We start from the raw sequence: 24,085 nt of genomic DNA, 5'->3' as shown, positions 1-24,085 counted from the left end.
ACTCCGCAAATTTTGTAATCCATTTTAAAAATAGTTCTGGGCTACCTAGACACCTGAAATTCTCAGGATAGCTTAGAACTAGCTAACAATGCAATATTTAACTGCTATTATACAGGGTGATTAATTATTAGTGGGGTGAAGCTCCGTAGATCCGTTATAGTAATAGATAGCGATAATAATTAATAACAAAAATTGTAGCGAACTTTGAGCTTCACATTACAAAATTAGCTAGAATGTTACAGGGTGTTCGATAAAATAGTGGCAGACCAAACTTATGTTTTTTTTAATAAAACACCCTGTGTTTTATTTTATATTCGAAATCCTCATAACTTTTCGATTACAAAAATATAAAGGTTTGGTATGTTCTACGGGGTATTTATAAAGTTATAACCAATTTTATATGAAATTCGTAACAAGTTTAACTACCTGTATAAATAAAAGCAAGCACAAGGTCAATGGTTTATTGACGTCATATTTTTTTATTTATTGTCAAAATTTTCGTAAATGTTTGTTTTGCTAATTTTGTTTATATTGAATACAGGGTGAGACAAAACGCAAGTACATTATTTTCTCAGTAATTTTAAATAGAATACCCTGTATTTTATATCATTATCGAAAAGTACCATTGCCATACTATAATTTTTGTATAACATTCCCTATGTATAAATTTATTAGTTTTCGAGATATTTTCATTTTTCAGAGCAAAATTATTAATAATTACGGGTCTAAATCTTTCCAAATTTTAAGTAAGCCATGACTGAATAATTGTCTAAAACTTACAATTTACGATTATTGATTATCAATATGTAATCAAAGTTGGCTACAATTTTTGTTATTAACTTTTATTACTATCTATTACTTATAATGGATCTACAAAGCTTTACTGACCAATCACGCTGTATGGATAAATCGATTATTTTTTAATTTCAAACTATTTTAAAAATGTGACTACTGCAATGATATTTTAAAGTACATTAATAAATCGATATCTGCAAATTGATGGTGCCTAAGTGGCATTAGACTGCAGATCGAGAGGTCCCCAGTTGGAACCACCCGGCTGTTGCGTATCTTTTTTTACTTGTTTTAATAAATAATTAAAACTTTATATACTTAAGATTATATATACCATTTTAAACAACGGTGGTATTTCTTATTTTAAAAAATACTATTTTATACTAGTGTAATTTTTGGAATCATAATTATAAATAACAGTTAATACATCTACTAAAAATTTATATTTTATATGTTAATTATTCTTTTCAAATATGTTGTGCACTACATAAATATGTACATGTACAATAACAAAACCGTGATATTATAAAAAGTACTTTTTCTACTCTATGTCATATTATGTATAAGTTTTTAGTTTGTGAAAACTGTCATTATAGATAGCAGTGCGTGAAGGATTTAAAGTGTGCGTGAAGTAACAATGTATTTTAAATGGGATTTACTTTTTCGCACTGTCTTTAACTTTCGCGTTGTCATGGTCGCAATCCTTATCTTTCGCGTTGTCATGGTAATGACAGTATGACCAATGAATTACAACAAAAGTTTTGACAGTTTTGTGGTTTGAAAGTAGTTAGAATTTTTAAATGTCAAAGTTCTAAAAATTGTAGAATAGAAATGAATTCCAGTGACGAAGAGTTACAGTTTTTTTATTTGTTTATCGTAGATAAAATATTGTATGAAACTGTACGTGAAGTACTTTTTGTGAACTTACACGATTTATAGCACTCACTCCGTTGTCGCTCGTACTCTAAATATCACGTGCGTTCGCAAAAAGCATACTTAACGAACTGTTTCATAAAATAACTATTTTTATTAGAGTATAATTTTTGGAATTTTAAGCATTTTATCGTTAAATCGTTTATCGTTAAATAATTTTATATTCTTTTCTGTAAATAATAAAAAGGTTTTATTATAAAAAAGTTCTTTTTTATAAAAGTGTAATTATTTCATTAAAGCTTAAATATTTTTACGAACAAAAAAGAAAGCATTTTACGAACAAAAGACTTAACAGTGCTCATTTTAAAGCTTATTTTAAGCACTATAAAATCATTTCTCATTAGCATGCATAAAATTTATTCGCTCTCCGCTAGATGGCATTGAATACATCGATTAAATTTCACACAAAATAAAAAACGGCTTTGATCTTCAATATATCGCTTAATATTGCACTTAGAACATTCTTGAAAACCCAATTTGTGCATTTTTTACCTGCTACAATTTTATGCATTATAATATTATCGATAAAATGCATATTTTTGGAGATATTTGCAAAAAACTTGAAAATCGTGAGAAAATTTAGAATTTTCAATGGCCAATAACTTGACAAGTTTTGGGTTTTTGAAAAAACTTTATACAACATTTTTTGCTTAAAATTAGGTCTTCTATCCTAACCTTCTAACCACCCCCAGGGTGAAAACGGAGTTCGGGTCAATATCACTTTTGAAGTTAAGGGTAGGATAAGCCTAATTCTAAAATTTCATGTAAATCGGTTCATAGTTAAAAATTTCTGAGCTAAAAAGCTTCAATGACTGCACTTACGCTGCAAAACAAGTTCTGCTGTTACACCTAAATCTGATCCTTCTACAATTTACAATGCATACGGACGATAAATGGATAGACATGGGGAATCTATAAGATGCACTCCATGATACGTAAATTGATCTAGGTAAAAATCCAACGAATTTTGATTTCTAGTACTCAATTTGTGAGTAAACGAAAGTAATAAAAGATAACTTAAGGTTTAATTTTGTTTCGACTGGACTAAAATAAAATGTTAAAATTTCCAAAGGATATGGAATTATAAAAATAAAACGATTATAATAACAGCTATAAATCAGATTTAAATAAAATAGGGGAGTGCATATAGATTTACACTTCGGAAAAAATCAAACAAGATAGAACTTTTTGTAATTTCATTAAGAAATGTTTAATAAACAACATATCAAAAAGTTCTACTCGAGAAGTGGGTGCTTCATTTTTTATTCAAAAATTCAGAAAATTTTACAAAAAAACTTTTTATAAAGATTTTTCTAAAATGAAATCTGTAGCTTCTATAATTTTTTATTTATAACGCTAAAGTCACCCTTCTCACAAACATTGGCGCACTGTAAACTAGCGTACAGCGAAGTGCACGGTTGAATTATTTTAATGTAATTCTTTAACTAATCGATCAAATGAAATTTTACAAATTGAACATGAAAGAATAATAATTAAGCTATCTTATAGTTATAATAAAAAGAAACAAAATGTATGGGCATAAGTAAGGTGTTGGCTGAAAGCGAGACTTACATGAATTTTGTTTAAAAATGATTTAAAAATGTGTAACTAATACAAATCTTTCTTATAAAACTATCAATTTTGCACAACTTACTTTTCAATCATCTTACCAAACGATGTTTCATTCAAAAAAAATCTCAAAAAATTTAATTCAAATGATACGACATACGACGTCTTAAAAAATGTAATTTTTGAAAACTTCATAGTTTTACAGAATTAACACCGCTTTAAGACGGTATTACTCAATTTTCAACAAATCTATTACAATCTTATAGGTGTTTTTTAAAGCTCAGGATGTAGTCTTTAAAATGCACTAAATTATTTTATCATTCATTTTATTATTCATTTCGAAATTCATTTAAATTATTTTACTTTAGAAATGAAATAAGCTATTTCTTTTTGAGAAAATTAAGAAAGATAAAAAAATGTAATGCAAAAACCGAAAATTACCAGCTAAAAAAATGTTTATACAAAGTGATCAAAACTTTTTTCTGTAAAACTTATCTAAAATACATTTAATAATAAGCTTCAACAATAATAAATGTTCAACAAAAAATTTTTTTTAGCTCTTATACAGTATGTCTGCGTAATTTGGAACCTATTGATAACTTTTTTATTATCAGTCTTACGAAAAAAAGTTATTCTTTGTAAAATACTCTGCATTGTATATAATGTAAGATGCAACTATCAAATAGAAAATTTTATTAATTTTATACGAGGTATGTCAAAAAATATGAATTTCACTCAAGAGTAAAGTACCTTTATATTTCACAATATCGAAAATTGTTATAAAGAAAAGTTGTTTGGAATTAAAAAATATGTTTCAGTATTCAACTACGTCCTTCTAATTCAAATATTGTGAATAATAAAGGCACTTGAATTCATATTTTTTACGTACCTCGTATAAAACTGAAAAAATTTGATATCTGATGATAGTATCATATATTTTAGACCAGGTAGAGCATTTTATAAAAAATAACTTTTTTCGTAAAATTGGTAATAAAATAGTTACAATAATTGTAATAAAATGATGATGGGTATCCGTAAATTGAGAAAAAATTGAAAATTTTATTTTGATTAGAATAATGTAATCGTATATTAAAACATGGTTTTTAATTTCAAACAACTTTTTATAATAGAATTTGTTTATATTCTGGAATAAAAAGGTACTTTACTCTAAAGAAATTCATATTTTTGACATAACTCGTATAAAATTGATAACATTTGATATCTGGTGGTTGAGTTTTAGATTTTTGACTATCCAGAGTATTTTATAAAGAATAACTTTTTTCGTAAAATTGATAATAAAAAAGTTTTCCATGTGGTTCCTAGTTACGCAAACATACTGTATAAGAGCTTCTGTATAAGAATTTTCAAATTGTAATGCCACATTCGGATTCAGCATAACCAAAAACAAAATAGAAACGTATTTGATCAAAGTAAAATGATGAATTCAACGATATTTTTAAAATTATTTATACAAAACAATTGTTATTGTTTAAACAATTAATAAACAATTAGCGGCCAAATCTGTGAGTAGAACTTTTTACTTTAACATGTACATAAACTAATAAAAATAGTTTTAAGAAAATATAAGCTTGTTTGAATTATTCCGAAACAATGCATGTTTTCGTTCTAATTGCACTCCCCTAAAATGCATAGGCGTAACCAGGATGATCCTAAGGGGGGGTTACAACTACTGGAAGGTATGGTGTTAAGCCCATAGAGCTCAAGGTCCATCCCAATGGGGGGGGGGGTTATAACCGCCAAACCCCCCTGGTTACGCCTTTGCTAAAATGTATAATTTAAATATAATTAAGACACTGTTTGTCTGACTGTTTATAATTATTTCATATTTTTGTTAATCACGAAAAACGATTGTTTAACAACTTTTAACCATTTTTAAAATTAATTCTTTAACAAATATTTTAGCGTTATCTGATCTAATTTTAACATATTTTATCTATAAATATATTTATTTAATATTCTATATATAATCATTCTTATATTTAAACTAGACACTGTCAAGGACAAAGTTACAAAATGTATATTATAGTGACAAATATATTTATTCATAGTGGTCTTCTCTTATAACATGACCTAAAAATTTCTTCTTCTTCTTCTTTTTGTATAGACATGACTCTGTTTTTTCAATGTGCCTCCAGTAAGTTGTGGTTCCATCGTTTTCGTGGTCATCCCACTGATTGTCTTCCTATTGGGGAACCATCTCTCGCCGTCGTTACTACTCTATTTGTTGTCATTCGGCTTATGTGTTCATTTCATTCTACTCTTCTGTTTCTTACCCAGTTCTTAATGTTATCCTCCTTGCATCTCCGTCGTATATCTGTACTTCCAGCTCTGTGCCATAGTGTCTGACCATTGATTTATAGAAGGGTTCTCATCTCTGCTGTTTCTAGCAATATTTTTGTCCTGATGACTGTTTTGTAAATTCTGCCCTTCATTTCTTTTCTGATATTTTTATTTCTCCATATTGTGTCATTCAGGCAACCTGTGCCTCTATTTGCTCTATTCACTTGACCTTCCACTTCTGTTTCGAGCCTTCCGTAGCTAGATAGTATGATGCCTAGGTATTTAAACTCCTTCACTTGTTCTATTATCTGGTCCTCCAGCTCTAATTTACATCTTATTGGATTTGCTATTATAACCATGTATTTTGTCTTTTTTGGGAAAATTACCATGTTAAATTTTCTGGAGGTTAGGTTAAATTGGTGCAGCATACGTTGTAAATCATCTTCACTTTGAGAGATTAGTATTGCATCGTCTGCATAGCAGATTAATTTAAGTTACTTATCCCCTTCCAAAGTGGAAGTCGAAACCTCAAATAAACTTAGTTTTAATAGTTATTTATGATATAAGTGCAAACTTTATGAATTCTGCAATTCACATGAGTGCCTTAAAAATGTGCTTTTTAACACGTATATCATACAATATTTTTTTCTACAAACGTCTTATATATCAACAATTATAATTTATTTATTCTCAATTACAGGACAATATGTGACAATATCTACAAAAACTTTTACTTGAACTTGACTGACATTCCATTTTCCAAAACGGCCTATACTATCAATACGTAAATCATAACAACTATAGAATAACATCTTACTTTTATTGTTGTATATTCTAACAAATTTTAATAGTTTTTTTCTACAAACGTGTTAAAAATGCAATAATACAGTTTCAATTAAATTTAAAAAAACCTTTTAAACCACCTTTTTCAAATTGAGCAAGTTGTACTATTAATATTAATGTTAATAAATGAAATATAAATATTTTGACGTTTCACAATTTGACAATTCACTTTTAACTACAGTGCCTTAAAATTTTTAAAGCACCGGTGCTTTAAAGTAGCATTTTTAACGCTCCTATGGAGTGCTAAAAATTGCATTTTTAACACGGTTGTAGAAAAAGTAAAGTAAATTGTGGCTTATTCTCAATTAAAATATCTAATTTTCTATTTAATGAAATAGGTCTGGATCCGTCGTATGAAAAAAAAGTTGATTAATAGCAAGCTGAAAATTTGTTAATAGCTTAAGGGGGTCTAGTCGAATAAACGTTGATATATGGGAACACTGGAACATGGGCAGTTTTAATTGTGGAACAGGTTAAAAATTTGGAACGGTCAGGCCACGAAAACGGCACATTTATTTTGTCCGACAGAACAGACTTAAACTCTCCGAACAGAGATTAAACTCTCATGCAAAAATCAGACTGCTATTTATCACCTGTCATAATTCCTGTCATTTGACATTCTACATGTTCCACTCATTAAAACGTCCATTTGGTGATAAATAACAGTCTGATTTTTGCATGAGAGTTTAATCTCTGTTCGGAGAGTTTAAGTCTGTTCTGTCGGACAAAATACATGTGCCGTTTTCGTGGTATGACCGTTCCAAATTTTTAACCTGTTCCACAATTAAAACTTCCCCTGTTCCAGTGTTCCCATATATCAAAGTTTGTCCGACTAGACACCCTTAAGCTATTAACAAATTTTCAGCTTGCTATTAATCAACTTTTTTTTTCATACGCGGGATCCAGACCTAAAAGATCGTGGTGTAGACAATAATGTTTGACTTAAAATGTGCAGTATATTGAGTAGGTTAATTATTATCTATTTAAAATTTGACCTTGCGTATTAAAGCGGTAGATTAGTAATATCCAGGGCTGGACTAAGATATATGAATCTAGCAATTGGTGTTTTACAGCTGACAAAAATCGTATTCACATGCTTCCTCAATTTCGAAAAATACTCATATTAAAAAGTTATTCCTAACATGGCCTTTTACGTTTTAACAAAGTCGGATTTTGCAGTTTACTTAATTAACTTGTTTTTATTGGAAATAAGCCACAATTTTACTAAAAAAATGATTTGATTAACGTTTTGACGCCCAAATCGGGTGTCGTTGTCAAAATACAAAAAATATTAATGAATTAAACAAAAATGTCGTTGCTTACTGAAAAGTTCTTCTAATAATTTATTTAATCTGACTGATTTATATCGGCAATTCAGACATATATATTATAGGTACATTTTAAAGTAGAAGACTTTAAAATGATATTGCCAATATTTATGAGTTGCGTTCCTGGGACGACTTTACTGAAAGATAGTTCATTCGATTACATGAAATCAACCTCAACTCAAGAATATCCGTCACAAATAAATCATAACATGTGATCTGTCTTTAAAAAGACAACCACATGCAATGGTGACAGTAAAATTCTCGCGCTAGAGATTCCATAGTAAAACACGAGGGCAAACCAGGAAAAAACATCGTGATACTATCCCGACATCGCAAATATTAAGTCTCACTTTAGTTTACTCTCAAAACTATTACCAAATTCTGACCTTAATATGTACATATGTTATTTTAAATTATAAATAATATTAATAATACATAGATATATAAACATTACTAAAATATAAAATATGTACTAACTCGATATGTAATTGACTTACTAATCCTGGTATTTTCTTTGTATTGACTTCCTCTTTTAGTATGGGTAACCACATCCTAGTGCATTCTACCGAGGAATTTGCGACACAATTGGTTTCATTTAGTATAATTAAAGCCGCTTCTTTGATTTTCTCTTTTCACTATCTGTTTCTTTCAGGACTATACTTGAATCTCTCCACTGCCACTGAACTCTATGTTCATTATCCCATGCGTGTTGACATATTTGAGATCTATCAAATTCTCTATTTTTAATATAAGACTGATGTTCACTTATTCTAACGTTTAATGGTCTTGATGTTTCACCTAATTTTAACTATCACGAGGTTTTTTCCTGGTTTTCCCTCGTGTTTTACTATGGAATCTTTGGCGCGAGAATTTTACCGTCACCATTGCATGTGGTTGTCTTTTTAAAGACAGATCACATGTTATGATTTTTTTTTGTGACGGATACTCTTGAGTTGAGGTTGATTTTATGTAATCGAATGAACTATCTTTCAGTAAAGTCGTCCCAGGAACGCAACTCATAAATATTGGCAATATCATTTTAAAGTCTTCTACTTTAAAATGTATAATATATGTCTGAATTGCCGATATAAATGAGTCAGATTAAATAAATTATTATTAGAAGAATTTTTTTACTAAGCAACGACATTTTTGTTTAATTCATTAATATTTTTTTTATTTTGACAGCGACAGCCGATTTGGGCGTCGAAACGTTAATAAAATCATTTCTTTTTTTAGTGAAATTATAGCATAGAAACTAGTTAATTGCAAAAATGCCACATGAAAATGGCTTCAGAACAACATGCAGTTTACTGGAATCGCCATCGAAGAGAAGACTTTTGACTTCATGTCTCTCTTCGTATAGAGGTCACTACAAGCTTACGCTGGTACAATATTTGATAATAATCGCCAGGAGGACGATTCTTTTCCTCTCAAGTCAAATGTCACAGAGATGTCACAGGATCTTCCTGACGACTTCTTTTGTCTTCTAAATGAGGCTCCTAAAAGTTTGAATATGATCTAGTATCCTTTCAGGAAACCTGCTCCTACTGTATTTTTGAAAATTTGATAAATTTGTTGAAAAATGTGGTTATATAATTTTCTAGAAACCATTTCAACTTGTTTGTATAATATTTTTAAAAAATAAGAAGAAATTAACGTTGCTCTTCAAATAAAATTGTACAAATTAATCTATATTTGCCAATCACTTAAAAATCTTAAAACTTCAAGTAAATAAGTAATAATCACTGAATATATCAAAATAATAGTAGTATAATTATTAGTACTTAATTTTATATAAAATCTAAGATAAGGTAATTAAGAATATCTTAAGAACTAGTAAAGATAGATAAATTTTTCTGCTCATTGTTTCTGATCATTATCTACAATAAAACAAGTCAAAGGAAAAGCGATACATATCGCTGCTAGGTTGATTTAACCAAAGCATTCGACAGATTGCAATTGCTCGATGTAATAGAACTACTAAAAAGAAAAAAGACGCTGATAATAAACTGATATTATTAGATCGAAATATCTTATACAAGAGAAGAAATAATAAGAAAATAAATAAAGTCGGTTTTAAAACGATATTTTTTATTTTAAGACCGATTCAAATCAATCTACAAATCGGATTTTTTTTGAAAACTTTTGAATGATATCTTTTATATATCTAGCAAATTTTAAGTTAAATATAAAAGTGGATGGTATTTCCCCAACTAACGAAAAAAGAGAAGAGAGAAAGCAAAATGAAGACGTTAACGTCAGAATATGTCTGTATAGACTTCATAAACTACCAGTATATTCCTTTTTAAGGCTGATTTATCTTACAACTAGACTTGGACGTCACGGGGCGTAGAACAATAGACGGCGCACGTTCCCGTTGTCGCTCCGTGCCGTTGTACGATAAACTAGCCGATGCTTTTCATATCAGACGATTTCAACTTCAACGTACCCAGTAAGTTAGCCGTATCGCCCACGTTCCCGTTGTAAGATAAATCAGCCTTAAAAACATTATTTTATTTTTTGTATAAAAATATGTCTTACTTGCCATGTTCCCAGTCCCACTATGGGGATTTTTACACATCCTATCATTGTTAGAGACATTTTTGTGTGATAATATAGTTATCTGGAGACGCCCACTCTACAACTACAATGAAACTGATGCATAATTCAAATGCATTAAATTTAACTTTATAATCAGGTAGACTAGATAATAATTTTAAAGATATTTTAAGCGTTTCATGCAGAGCCGGAGTTAGGTTCAATTGAATAAAAAAAATTTTTCGCTGTTTTCACATGTTGGTGGAAACGGAGTTACCTTTGAAAACATACAAACTATTAATTAAGCATTTAACGAAAAATCAGTATGTTATAACTTAGTTTCGTCTTCTTCTTCTTCTAGGGTACTACAGCCCAAATTGAGCCTTGGCCTCCATTTATTTTTTGCCTCCACCCTTGCTTGTCTGTGCGTCGCTGTTTACTGTGTCTTCCCAGCGCTTTCGTGGCTTCCCAACCGGTCTCTTTCCTTGCATTCTAGCATTCAGTGCTCGTTTTGGTAGCCTATCATCTCCTATTCTTATCACATGTCCGGCCCATTGCAATCTTTGTATTCTAATGAAGTCTGATAGGGGCGTTTCCTTATAAAGTTGATAAAACTCGTTGTTGTATCGACTTCTGAAGATTCCGTTTTCTCTCATAGGTCCTAGTATTCTCCTAAGTACTTTCCTTTCGAATGTGTCGAGTTTGTTTTTGGATGTTTCTTTCAGGGCCCAGGCTTCACTGCCATAGCATGTTATTGGTCGAATTAAGGTTTTATAGATTCTCATCTTTGTATTTCGGTGGACACTTTTAGACCGAAGTATATGGGAGAGGGCAAAATAAGCTCTGTTTACCTGCGTTATTCTCTTCCGTATTTCTCCATCTTCTGATCCGTCGGCATATATTTCTACTCCCAGGTATGTAAACTTTTCAACCGTTTCAATGTCATCTTCATGTATAATGTTTTCTGGGACTAATATTTCTTCTCGTCTGAGTCATTATTTTTGTTTTTTATGTGTTAATTTCCAGACCTAGCATTTTTGTTTTTGTTTTTAACTCTGAATATGTTTCCTGTGCTCCTGTTGATGTTCTATTCATAATATTAATATCATCAGCATAAGCGGCCAGTTGAACCGTTCGGTTGGTCAGTAGATTTCCTCGTCCAGTTTGCATTTGCCTAACCGCATACTCCAGTGCCAGGTTAAACAATGTTGGGGCCAACCCATCTCCCTGCTTTAGTCCCTGCGAAATGTTGAAAAAGTCTGTCCGGTGGTTTTGTATTCGTACACATGCCTGAGTTTCATCCATTGTGGCTTTAATGAGTCTTATTAGCTTGTGTGGTATTGCCAATTTAGCCAATATATAGTATAGTTTGTTCCTTTTGACTGAGTCGTATGCTTGTTTGAAGTCTACAAACAGGTTGTGAACATCAACATCGTGTTCCCATGCTTTGCTCAAGATCTGTTTGACTGTAAATATTTTGATCCAGTGTCGATCTTGTTTACTGTGTCGATCAGTGTTGATAACTTAGTTTATCCTGTTAGTATTGTTATTAAACAGGTTTTATATAGGAATATACAATAGTATAAATTTTCAAGATAAATATGTTATTGTTTAACACTAGAAAGCCGGAGGGGCCAATTTGGCCCCTGTTGCGATTTAAAGTTATTGTAGTTTTTTTATTTGAGGCAATAATATTTTCATATTTTATGACTTTTAATATTTTGATACAAAGCCTTATTTAAAACAAAAAAATATTGTTTACTAAATTTATTTAATGGTTTTTTTAACAAATCTACCATAGAAGTCTAAATGGGCCAAATTGGCCCCGTGTAAGTTATTAAAGTTTTCTGGTAAATTCGACGATCCTTTCTTTCAAATTCCTGTCGAATGGGTAAAATTATATTTATGTATGTTTATTGTAAATGGCTACCCTTATACTGGTACTGATCATCTACGTAATAAAGATACAATTGTTGGCGAACACAAGTAAACACAAAGATGCAATTGTTGGTGTAGAGGACCAAATGACGCATCTTTATACTACAAAAGCAACTTCAAGACGATGGCCTATGTACGTGTTTTATCATACTCTTGACTTGGAAGCAATAAATGCATGGATTATTTATAAAGAAATAACTAGAAGTAGACTCAGTTTCCGTAAGTTTATTCTTCGGCTGTGTGAAGAATTATGGGCCCCATACCTTGTCTCCCGAAATCTGGAACTACGTCTAGCAACACCAGGTCTACCAACAACTATCTCTGTTACTATCCAAAAACGAAAAAAATATCAGTTGAAAATATTTTGTAAAGGAAATCATACTTCAAATCATTGCCACGGTTGTAACAAGGCAATGTGTGGCAAATATCAAAAACTGCAAATTGTATGGTGTTTCGGATGTTTTTGATGGGCAGCGAATGTGTTAAACAATAAAAGTAAAAAATAAAATTAGATTCTACCGTCTAGAGTTGATTTAATTTCTTTAAACTGAGTTTTAATTGATTAAAGAACGTGGGGCCAAAATGATCCCTTCCGGCTTTCTAGGTAGGTATGCTAAGCCAGACATTCTAGTGTTAATTAATGTAACATTTAACTTCTCTATAACATTTCTTTTTTAGAAAAGAGAAAAGAGAGAAGATAAAGGAATAAGTAAAAATTTAGAGTACTTAAACCATCCAATATACGCCCCGCTTCCTGATAGAAAGTTTTGAAGAAGAGTTAAATATTATGCTTGAAAATCTAGATAGAGAAGCACGAAAGATCCGTTTTAGAATGAACTATGAGAAAACAAATACACTGAATAACACCTCAGGACAAATCATAAAATTGAAAAAAGGAAATCAGACTGGTGAAAAAACCTCGAACAAGATTAGCATGGACAGCATTTGAAAACATAGCTTTCATATTAACGAATCATAAATATCCACAAAGCCTTAAAACAAAACTCTTCGACCCATTCATCCTACCAGTGATGACATTTTCGGTCTGTCCATTAGATACTCATTTATGGCTCTATCTTTCATTATTCCTATGATTTCTTCTCTCCATTCTATTGCTAGTCTTCTCTCTTTCTATTCGATGAAACATAGTTTAAGGCCTCCAGGGTAATAAGAATAAGCTAGAAATAGACCATGTTCGGGACACTCAAAGATCCAGCTAGCTGACTACTTTTTTAGTTATTGTATGTAGACCTATACGAAGAAAACCTATCTGTTTCCTGCCTAGAGTTCGCGTCCGTTTTTTAATTATTAACAATTTAGTGCAAAAATCGCGATTTTTTCGATTTTTGTACCCCATTCAAAAGCTAAATAGTTGACATACAATTACAAAATTTAATTTTTTTGAACATTAAAAAACCTTCAAAATGCCGATTTTTGAAAGTTAAAAAGTTAATTTGTTTCTACGCAAACTGCAAAATAAGTGAAAATCGTTATTTGTTAATAACTTTTACTAAAACTACCTTAGAACTTTAGTGTTTCACCCAAAGTTGGACATTGGGGTACTTAACAAACCCTCAAAATTTGAGACCGATCCATTAATAAGTTTAAGAGTTATTCTAATTGTTTTTCCCGGAGACCTTTATTTTGCAATAGCATAAGACAAAAAATAATAAAGATAGAGAAATTCTGCGTAAGCCAAATGAAAGTAGAAAACTGATGCTATCAAAATGTATTAAAAAATAATAAAAAAAATATCTAATATAGTCAAAAATCCTAATGCCAAATTTGTGAAATTTTGTAGTTTATAAACATTTAGAATAACTTTAAAAATATTGTCCGTACAAAAAATCATTTTACATATTAGAAAAGCTGGTATTTTACACGAATTTCTAAAAATGTAGTTCAATTGGTGACTAGTCGTGGTAAGTGAAGGGGGAGCTGGGAGACGACAAATGCACGAGTTCGAAAACTAAAAAAGGCAAATTAAAACTACTAGCATTTTCTATATCCCGGGCGGGATCTACTGAATATATTTTGATCGTTCTTTTTTTAATTTGTATGTAATTTTTCTGTACATTAATTATAAACAGTCTATAACATGTAAATTAATAAACAGTCTAATTTGTTTAAATAATTTTTGAAAAAATAGCTTTTTCCCAAAAATCCATGATTTTAATCATACTATCTTTATTAATCATAGAAAAAGTTAAGGTATACTTTAATAAATAAATTATGTTCAATAAATAATTATCTAATAAAAATCATTTATTTATTAAAGTGTACTTTAACTTTTAATATTATTAAGAAAATAAATTTTTGTAAAAAAAATATTTTTTTAAGAATTGTTTAAACAAGTGAGACTGTTTATTAATTAATAAATTTATAAACAAATTGCATGTTTGTAATGTACGTAGAAATTATATACAAATTAAAAAAAGAAAGATTAAAATCCGTTAAGTTAATCCGCAAATACAAAAAATTATATTCGTTTGAAATTGCTTTTTCGGTATTTTAATTCCGAGGATTTGTCGGTTCCCCCTAGTAATCGTTTGAACTACATTTTTGAAAATCGTAGACGGTGCAGTGAAGGTACAATGTTTGTGCAAATTTTTTAAGAAAAATACAAAACCCATTCTTTAAAATGACATTAATGAGATTCCTTAATTATTATAAACAAATTAGCTGTGAATTAAAAAAAAACATGTGGCTAACTTTGTCCCAAATGAACCCAGACTAAATTTTTTTATTTTAAAATTCGTGTTAAAGTACTATCTTTTCGAATATATAAAAATATTGTTTCTACGGACAACATTTTTAAAGTTATTCTAAATGTTTATAAACTACAAAATTTCAAAAAATTTGGCATTAGGATTTTTGACTATATTTGAATACTAATTTGATACTATCACTCTTCTACTTTCATTTGGCATACTCAGAATTGCCCTATCTTCATTATTTTCTGTCTTGTCTTATTTCAAAATAAAGGTCTCTGGGATAAACAAATAGAATAACTCTTAAACTAATTAATGGATCAGTCTCAAATTTTGAAGCTTTGTTAAGTACGCCAATACCCAACTTTGAGTGAAACTAAAGGTAGTTTTAGTAAAAGTTATTAACAAATAACGATTTTCACTTATTTTGCAGTTTGCGTAGAAACAAATTAACTTTTTAACTTTCAAAAATCGGCATTTTGAAGGTTTTTTAATGTTCTAAAAAATTAAATTTTGTAATTGTATGTCAACTATTTAGCTTTTAAATGGGATGCAAAAATCGAAAAAATCGCGATTTTTGCACTAAATTGTTAATAATTAAAAAACGGACGCGAACTCTAGGCAGGAAACAGGTAGGTTTTCTTCCTATGGGTATACAATAACTAAAAAAGGTAGTCAGCTACCTGGAGCTTTGAGTGTCCCGAGAAAATCCTTATTACCCTGGACTATCATTTGTCTTTCATTCGCAGTACATACGTGCCTGTACCATAAAAGTTGTTTGGATTCTATTTTATCTACGGTACTGTACATAATATTTCCTGTTCTTCTTCTGATTTCTTCATCTGGGATGTGATCATGTCTGGATATCCTACACCCTTCTTAAATAGTCCATATCTACCACTTCCAAATGTTTCTTCTCTTTTATCGTCATTTGCCAACATTCAGATCCGTACGTCAAAATTGGTTCTACAATTGACTTGGTTTTATTCGTGAACTAATTTTAGGAGACCAAACTTATGAGTTGAGTGTTCGTACTACATTTTGACTCTGTTGTATTTTCTGCTGAATATCCCGTTTCAATGTTCTTTCCTTCGCTGTCACTGCCCCTAAGTATTTAAATTCTTCGCATTTTTGTATATCTCTAATTGAGAATTGTGGATCTCTTTCTTCATCCTTTAGTTAGTCTTAGATATTCCGTGTTGTTAATGCTAATGGTGGATCCCAAATTTTTGTATTCTTCGATTAAATTTCGAATCATAATCGATATTAATTGATGGATTCGACCGTTACTTGATGGAAGTTCATTTTATCTAACAATAACACACTGAAAACGTTTATTTTCTATACTTTCACAAAATTTATTATAACTAAGTGACTACAGCTGTTTCGGCAGAGTGCCTTTCTCAAGTGATATAGTTTACAATGTGTTTGTCTTTTTAAGTCTTTAACTGAAGGGGTTGAGGAGTGGGGAGCTGTTTGTCTCGAGTTGTTCATTCAGAATTATATCTGTGTTTTTCAATTGATTAATTTCCATAGATACTAAAAAAGATAGCTTAAGGCCTTTATTTTGGATTTGCAGAATTTGAAACTCTTCATTGAAAGAATGATTATGATCTAGAAGGTGAAGTGCGTATGTAGAAGTGTCTGTTTTTCTATTGTTGAAAGCCCTTTTGTGTTCTGCTATCCGTTTGTCAAAGGTTCTGCCAGTTTGACCGATGTAAGTTTTCGGACAGTCATCACAAGTTAGTTTGTACACACCACTCTGTAGTTGCTTTCTCTTTCGGCTTTTATTGTTCTTAATATATTTACTTAAGTTGTTGTTATTTTTGAAGGCTGGTGTTATTCCTTTCTTTTTTATGTATCTGGCTATTTTTGTTGTTATCTTGCCAGTATATGTGAGAGAGCAGAAATTCCCATGACAAAAAATAACTTCGAGATAGAACTAAACATCATTAAACAAATAGCAGTAAACAATGGCTATAACGAACAAACAGTTAACAAAATTTTAAACCAAAAACTCCATAAGAAAGCCCTGAAATTAGTGTATCCACCACCACAGAAAGAACCCAGTACCTTCTGCTGTCTCACATATACTGGCAAGATAACACCTTCAGAATAAACAACAACTTTAGTAAATATATTAAGAACAATAAAAGCCGAAAGAGAAAGCAACTATAGAGTGGTCTGTACAAACTAACTTGTGGTGACTATCCGAAAACTTACATCGGTCAAACTGGCAGAACCTTTGACAAACGGATAGCAGAACACAAAAGGGCTTTCAACAATAGAAAAACAGACACTTCTACATACGCACTTTACCTTCTAGATCATAATCATTCTTTCAATGAAGAGTTTCAATTTCTGCAAATCCAAAATAAAGGCCTTAAGCTATCTTTTTTAGAATCTATGGAAATTAATAAATTGAAAAATACAGATATAATTCTGAATGACCAACTCGAGAAAAACAGCTCCCCACTCCTCAACCTCTTCAGTTAAAGACTTAAAAGGGCAAACACATTGTAAACTATATCACTTGAGAAAGGCACTCTGCCGAAACAGCTGTAGTCACTTAGTTGTAATAAATTTTGTGGAAGTATAGAAAACAAACGTTTTCAGTGTTTTATTGTTAGATACTCGATATTGCCATATTCACTTGGTCTGCGAAGAAAAGATTGTTATGCACTTGTTCTTATGTTTTGTTCCCATCCTTATGCATTTTCTCCTTCAATTGTTTAATGCTTCCTGAATATAAATTTTTTTAAATAGTTGGGGGTACAGCACATCCTTGTCTCAAGACTTTTGTAGCAGTAAATCCATCTGAAATTTTATTCTCCATTTTAACGGCACTTTTTGCATTTATGTACATGTTCGCTACACCGATGACGTATGTATTACTTAGGCCTCTCTTCGACAATATTTCAAACAATACTTTTAAGGGTACTGTGTTATAGGTCTTCTCTAAATCAACGAAAACTAAATGGGTCGGTAAATGTCTGGCTGTTTTTTTCTCTATAATTTGTTTTATTTATTTTATTTATTTAGCGTATGGCTTAAGTATATCACAGAATATATTTAGATTTATGCATTATACAATGCATCGCAAACAGATGTCCAATTTTTTTATATATTCGATTGTCCCTTCGGTTGCCATTACAAAGTCTATAGGGTCGCCTGTGTATGCTCTGCGTGGGCAGTCCTGAACAATGTGACTGATCGTCTGTCTTGCAGCGCCGCAGTCACAAGAAGGCGAGGGGAGTTTACCCCATCTGTGGAGGGAGTCGGCGCATCTTCCACAGTTTGTTCGAATTCGATTAAGGGCTGCCCAAATCTTACGGGGACGTTCAAATTCGCCAGGTTTCCCTATGATGTCCGGTAGACTATGGTAATGCGGATCTGTCCTACTTTCCCAATCTTCTCTCCATCGGGTATTTAAGTCAAAGTTGGATTGCTGCAGCGCTTGAGCAGATTGTAGAGGGGGTAACCTGGATCGGAGACGGTTTCCAAGAATATCGGGGATGTCGTTGTGGACTAGAAGCTGGCGACTGTCCATTATTTTGTTATATTCTTTAACCAATGCATGTTCGCGGCGTAGGTTGGGTGGTGCTATATTACTAAGGGTAGGTAGCCACATTGTAGGGGTGGGCTTAATTGTGCCTGTTATCATACGCATAGTACGGTTTAGTTGGGTGTCGACCAGGTGGGTATGCCTGCTATTTAGCCACACTGGAGCACAGTATTCTGCCACCGGATATATCAGGCCAAGAGCAGAGGATCTTAATGTTGATGCTGTGGACCCCCATGTAGTGCCGCAGAGTTTCTGTATTATATTGTTGCGTGTTTTCAATTTTGCTGCTGTTTTCGTCAGGTGTTCTCTGAATGTGAGCGTTCTGTCTAGAGTAACCCCTAGGTATTTCGGGTATTTATTGTGTTTTAACAGCTTGTTATTAAAATACACTCGCAATTCTCTGTTTGCCAACTTGTTTAGATGAAAAGCTGATACTTCAGTTTTTGTAGTACTTGGCTGTAGTCTCCATTTCTTAAGGTATTCGCTGAGGATGGATAAGTCATTCGTGAGAGTGATTTCTGTAGTTTCTAAAGATTGGTGGCTTGTTGCAAGGGTCCAGTTGTCAGCATATCCAAACTTCCGAGATTCGGTTTCAGGCATGTCAGCAATATACAGGCTGAAAAGTAAAGGGGCAAGGACAGAACCCTGTGGAAGACCATTGTTAAGTTTCATCTGTCTACTCGTCTCCTTTCCCATTATAACCTGGAAGGCTCTGTTGGTCAGCATGTTGTCAATGAGGTTAATTATCTTTCTGCAGGGGATAATGCGGGCCAGTTTATATATTAATCCCTGTCTCCAAACAGTATCATATGCTGCTGTTAGATCTATAAATACTGTTGCTGTCTTTTGTTTCTTTTGAAAACTAGCTTCTATAAAAGTTGTTAATGACAGCACTTGGTCCGTACAGCTTCGATGAGGGCGGAAGCCAGCTTGTTCAATGGGGACATTTTCTAGTATCCTGTGACTAATTCTGTTGAGGAGAAGCTTTTCTAATAGTTTATATACCATGCTGAGTAGAGCTATGGGGCGGTAGTTTTCTGGCTTATCGTTTGATTTGCCCGGTTTCGGAATTGCAATTATCTTTGTTCGCTTAAGTGAGAAAGGAATGTTACCTGACTGAAGTATATCATTAAAGAACATTGCAAGCCACTGTTTCGTGTATGCACCACTGTGTATCAAGAACTCTGGATGGATACCATCAAAGCCAGGTGCTTTACCTGATTTCATTTCTTTCAGCGCATGTGTGATTTCAGAAATAAGTATTCTTGCTGAATATTCGGAGTTCGTTCTGTTCATTTGTTTTAATGCCCTTAAGTCTCTTTTCACGTTGGTAGTATGTGTTCGATCTCGTGGAGCTCTGGATAGAGATACTATATGGGAGGCAACCTTGTTAGGAGACATTTTAGACTCTCTGGATTCCAGCTGGTTAGCTCCTCCAATTTTCCGCAACAAGGACCATGCCTGCCGGCTTGATTTTTTGAAGTCAAGGTTTTCGACAGTCATTATCCATTTTTGGCGTCTAGCTGTATCGATGTTGTGTAAAAGCTCATCGGCTATTTCTCGGTCACCACTTTCGAGAAACTTCGTGTATAAGTCTTCACATGTTTCAGTCCATCCAGGCACATATTCTTTGCGATACCCCCTAGGGATGGTTTTCTTGGCAGTGCTTATTACTGCGCCCACAAACCTCTCATAATGTTTGCTGGTTGGAGGGACCCAGCTCAAGGTCCGGTCTAGTTGTTCAGAGAACTTCTTCCAGTTTGCTTTTCTAAGATTCCACCTGGGTCGAGGATATGATCTAATTATTGGAATTGATATTCCGATGGTGATAAGCACCGGACGATGTTGAGTATGTGGGAAGTCTGCAAGGACACTTCTCGCAGTTGTTAGTGGTCTGTCATCGGTATCTTTTGAGACAAAACATAGGTCTGGGTTATATTCTTTTCTCCATGCAGCTGATTTAAATGTTCCTCTGTCTTTGGCATCAAAAACTAGATATGTGTTTTGCTCTTCGGACCATTCTACTAGTGCCTCCCCATTTTCATCATTCGTGGTGTACTTCCACATTTCGTGGTGGCTGTTGAAGTCGCCGATGTATATAGTAGGATGTGGATGAGTCTTTAGCACTTCTGGGTTCCATGTAGTGGCTGGAGGTTTGTATATGTTAACTACGGTAATATCTCCGATCTTGGTGACTACTTCATGTATATTATTTTCATTGGAAGCAGAAAGTAGGAAACCATTTTCTATATTGCAGCGAATGTAGGTTGCGACGCCGTAATGTTTATCATAGGTGGCTCCCAGTAAATCGTAGCCAGGTATCTTTCCCCTTAAATCAAGCTGGACTTTGTCTTCAGTATGGGTCTCTTGTATGGCAACCAGGTCAATGTCGTTATCGTGTAGGATTTTTTGCAACACTTGGCATTTTGCCTGGCTTATGCCCTCGATGTTAAGGTGACAGACTCGGATACACGGTCCGAGATCTCTAGTCAGTTGGTTCTGAGAAGAACCTTTATTTGTTCCCATCGTATGTTTACGTATAGATAAGATTTCTGTTTGTGATCTGTGATGTTGGCAGGATATTGTTTTTGTTTTTCGTTCGTCTGCCGCCATAATTTGTTGAAATACGAATATAATATCAACACCAGATTTGAATCTATTTTCTTGTGGCATTTTATGTAGGTACATGTTTGATTCAAAACACATTCTACCAGCACGGAATCCACTCTGATCTTCTATTTCCTCAAGTACTTGAGTTATCGAGAATAACATTATTTACTTAATCCTGAAGAAGCTACTTACAAAAGTAACGAAACGTTACGAAAGACCCACGACGATATACATACGGTGCTAAACCAAAATGAAAGAAGAATAAAATACCAATTAAATTTTAATAATTTATTTTTCAATACTATCAAATATTTCATTTTTACAAGCAACTACTGACGACCAGTCTTCTGACAGTTTTTTCGTTGTTTCTTTTTTCGTCATGCTTATTAACTTTTGTATGGATACTCTGGGTGTTCTTTAATTCTAAAACAGAGAGACAATTTTAAAAAGTTTTAATTTTTTACGAAATTCCACACGAGATAGATACAGCAGCTCAATATTTCACCACCCTTGTGCAAGAAGCGGCATGGCAATCTACACCACGAACTGAACGCAGACGGACACATACAACAAATGTTCCCCTACACATTCCGCAACTCATTGCTGAAAAACGTCGTGCGAGAAGAAACTGGCAAATATCTAGAAACAACATAGATCAACATATATACAATAGACTACGTAGACAACTTGGAGTAGCCATCAAAGCTGCAAAGAACGAAACCTTCGAACATTAGATTACAAACATTACAGCAAATGATCAGACGCTATGGAAGGCGACTAAGAAACTCAAAAAATCATACACAACTATTCCTTCCCTCCATAAATCAAATGGAGAATGGGCTCGTTCCAACAAAGAAAAAGCGGACGTCTTTGCTGAACATCTTACGAGTGTATTTCAAACCGAGCCACCAGACCCTGATGAAGAAGTGGAAGAACTAATTAGCGCAGCATGTCAAATGTCCCTTCCAATCAAAAGTTTTACTTCTAGAGAAGTCAAGAAAGAAATAACCAAACTCAACTCACGAAAGGCTCCAGGTTATGACTTAATCTCGGCACAAGTACTAAAACAACTTCCTCGTAAGGCCATTATTATGCTAACAGTAATATTTAATCGCATGCTAAGTTTATCATACTTTCCAAAAAATGGAAATTTGCGGAAATCATAATGATCCTTAAGCCAGGCAAAGCGTCCAATGAAGTAACATCTTATCGACCCATCAGCCTACTCCCAATCATTAGCAAAGTTTTGAAAGATTGCTGCTACAAAGAATATACGCAGATCATGAATTCCTAGCATTACTACCAGAATATAAGTTTGCTTTTCGGGAAAATCACTCTACTACACAACAAGTCCATCGAATAGTAAATGAAATATCAAAAACTCTCAAAGAAAAGAAATACTGCAACGCTGTATTCCTAGATATCTCACAAGCGTTTGACAAAGTTTGGCACAGAGGTCTGCTTTACAAAGTAAAATTAGCACTATCTAGTAACTATTTTCTCCTAATCAAATCCTACTTGTCAAATAGATATTTTTCAGTAAAATTCAAAGACCAACAATCCAGCCTCTGTCCTATTAACTCCGGAGTTGTGCAAGGTGGTGTCCTCGGGCCGCTGCTTTTCTCACTCTACACAGCCGATATACCAGAGTCTCATAATACTACGATCGCTTCCTTTGCTGATGATGTAGCAATACTAGCTGTTAATGAAGAACACATACAAGCCTCACAAGACCTGCAACACCAACTGGAAATGCTCAGTGAATGGTACACAAAATGGCGAACAAAAGTAAATAAAACAAAATCATCTCAAATAACGTCTACAAACCGCCACAACACATGCCCACCTGTAAGAATGGAAAATGTACGAATACCAACAGCAACAGACGCTAAATACCTTGGCCTCTATCTTGACCAACGTCTTACTTGGAAAAAACATATCCAGACCAAAAGAAGACAACTAGACTTGAAATTTCGGCAAATGTATTGGCTCCTTGGACGCAGATCAAAACTCAACATCCAAAACAAAATTCTTCTGTACAAAGCAATACTAAAACCTATTTGGTACTACGGACTACAACTCTGGGGCTGTGCAAAATCAACATCACTGAATATCATCCAAAGATTTCAGTCTAAAGTTTTAAGATCAATAGTGGATGCACCATGGTATGTAACTAATCAAACACTTCACGAAGACTTAAATATACCTTCCATCAGAGAAGAAATCCATCGAGTCACGGAATCACAAAACGAGCGTACCATTCACCATGACAATGAGTTAGTAAGGGAATTATTCCATAATGGCCCTGCCACAAGGAGACTAGATAGAACCTGGCCTCAGGACCTATTTTAAAACTTAAACATAAATAGAATAAGATGAGACATCATTGGAGTCTCTTCTTCATGCCCAAAAACATGGAACAAATTTACTTAATACTCTTTTAATGATGTAGATTGTAAATAAACATAATTACATAAAAAAAAATTTACGAAAACAATTTATTGGATAATATATTCAATCATAATATATAAAATAAAATGGATTGTACTCACTTGGGATTAAAAACATCCATACGGAACAGTCTTCCATCTACGTCTTTATCCAAAGCTTCCAAAGCTTTCAGGTCTTCGGCATCAAGTGTAAAATCCAAGAAATTGAAGTTTTGCTTCACTCTCTCTGGTTTTACACTCTTTGGAATAACAACGATGTCATTTTGAGTTAAATATCTTAATAGTACGTGACTGGTAGCTTTGTTGTGTTTTTCTGCGATTTTGGTTACCACTGGATCAGCAAGAAGACTGGGGATTTGTACTTCCCTAAAATGTATAAATCTAAATTGTATAGAGTACAGTGTAAAGAGTACAGTAAACTGGCTTGGTCATTTAGAAAGAATGCCAGATAATCGGGCTGTAAAAGTAATCCAGAGATGGAAGCCCCAAGGAAATAGAACAAGAGAA

At 32.8% G+C, this 24,085-nt stretch overlaps 1 protein-coding gene across 5 annotated transcripts in view; it reads right to left on the bottom strand.

Annotated features, from left to right (window-relative positions):
• The window catches only part of LOC126886986 (1,5-anhydro-D-fructose reductase-like), a 79,919-nt gene that overhangs the window by 22,316 nt on the left and 33,518 nt on the right, over positions 1–24,085 (bottom strand). Inside the window, exons 4-5 of one of the 5 annotated variants that reach the window (XM_050654218.1) lie at positions 23,681–23,944; positions 21,402–21,551 (exon numbers count right to left, since the gene is read on the bottom strand). The exons of 2 other annotated variants lie outside the window; for them this stretch is intronic. In XM_050654218.1, coding sequence (XP_050510175.1) covers positions 21,515–21,551; positions 23,681–23,944 — 301 coding nt within the window. In that variant the 3' untranslated portion in view covers positions 21,402–21,514. Of the gene's footprint in view, positions 1–10,307; positions 10,445–21,401; positions 21,552–23,680; positions 23,945–24,085 lie in introns of those variants that run through there. 2 more of the 5 variants (XM_050654220.1, XM_050654222.1) reach the window with 2 other exon arrangements.

The sequence above is a fragment of the Diabrotica virgifera genome, chromosome 6 (genome assembly GCF_917563875.1).
Source record: "Diabrotica virgifera virgifera chromosome 6, PGI_DIABVI_V3a".
Taxonomy (NCBI): Eukaryota; Metazoa; Arthropoda; class Insecta; order Coleoptera; family Chrysomelidae; genus Diabrotica; species Diabrotica virgifera.
Note: the sequence above shows the minus strand (reverse complement) of the source record. Positions and strands in the feature narration are given on the sequence as shown.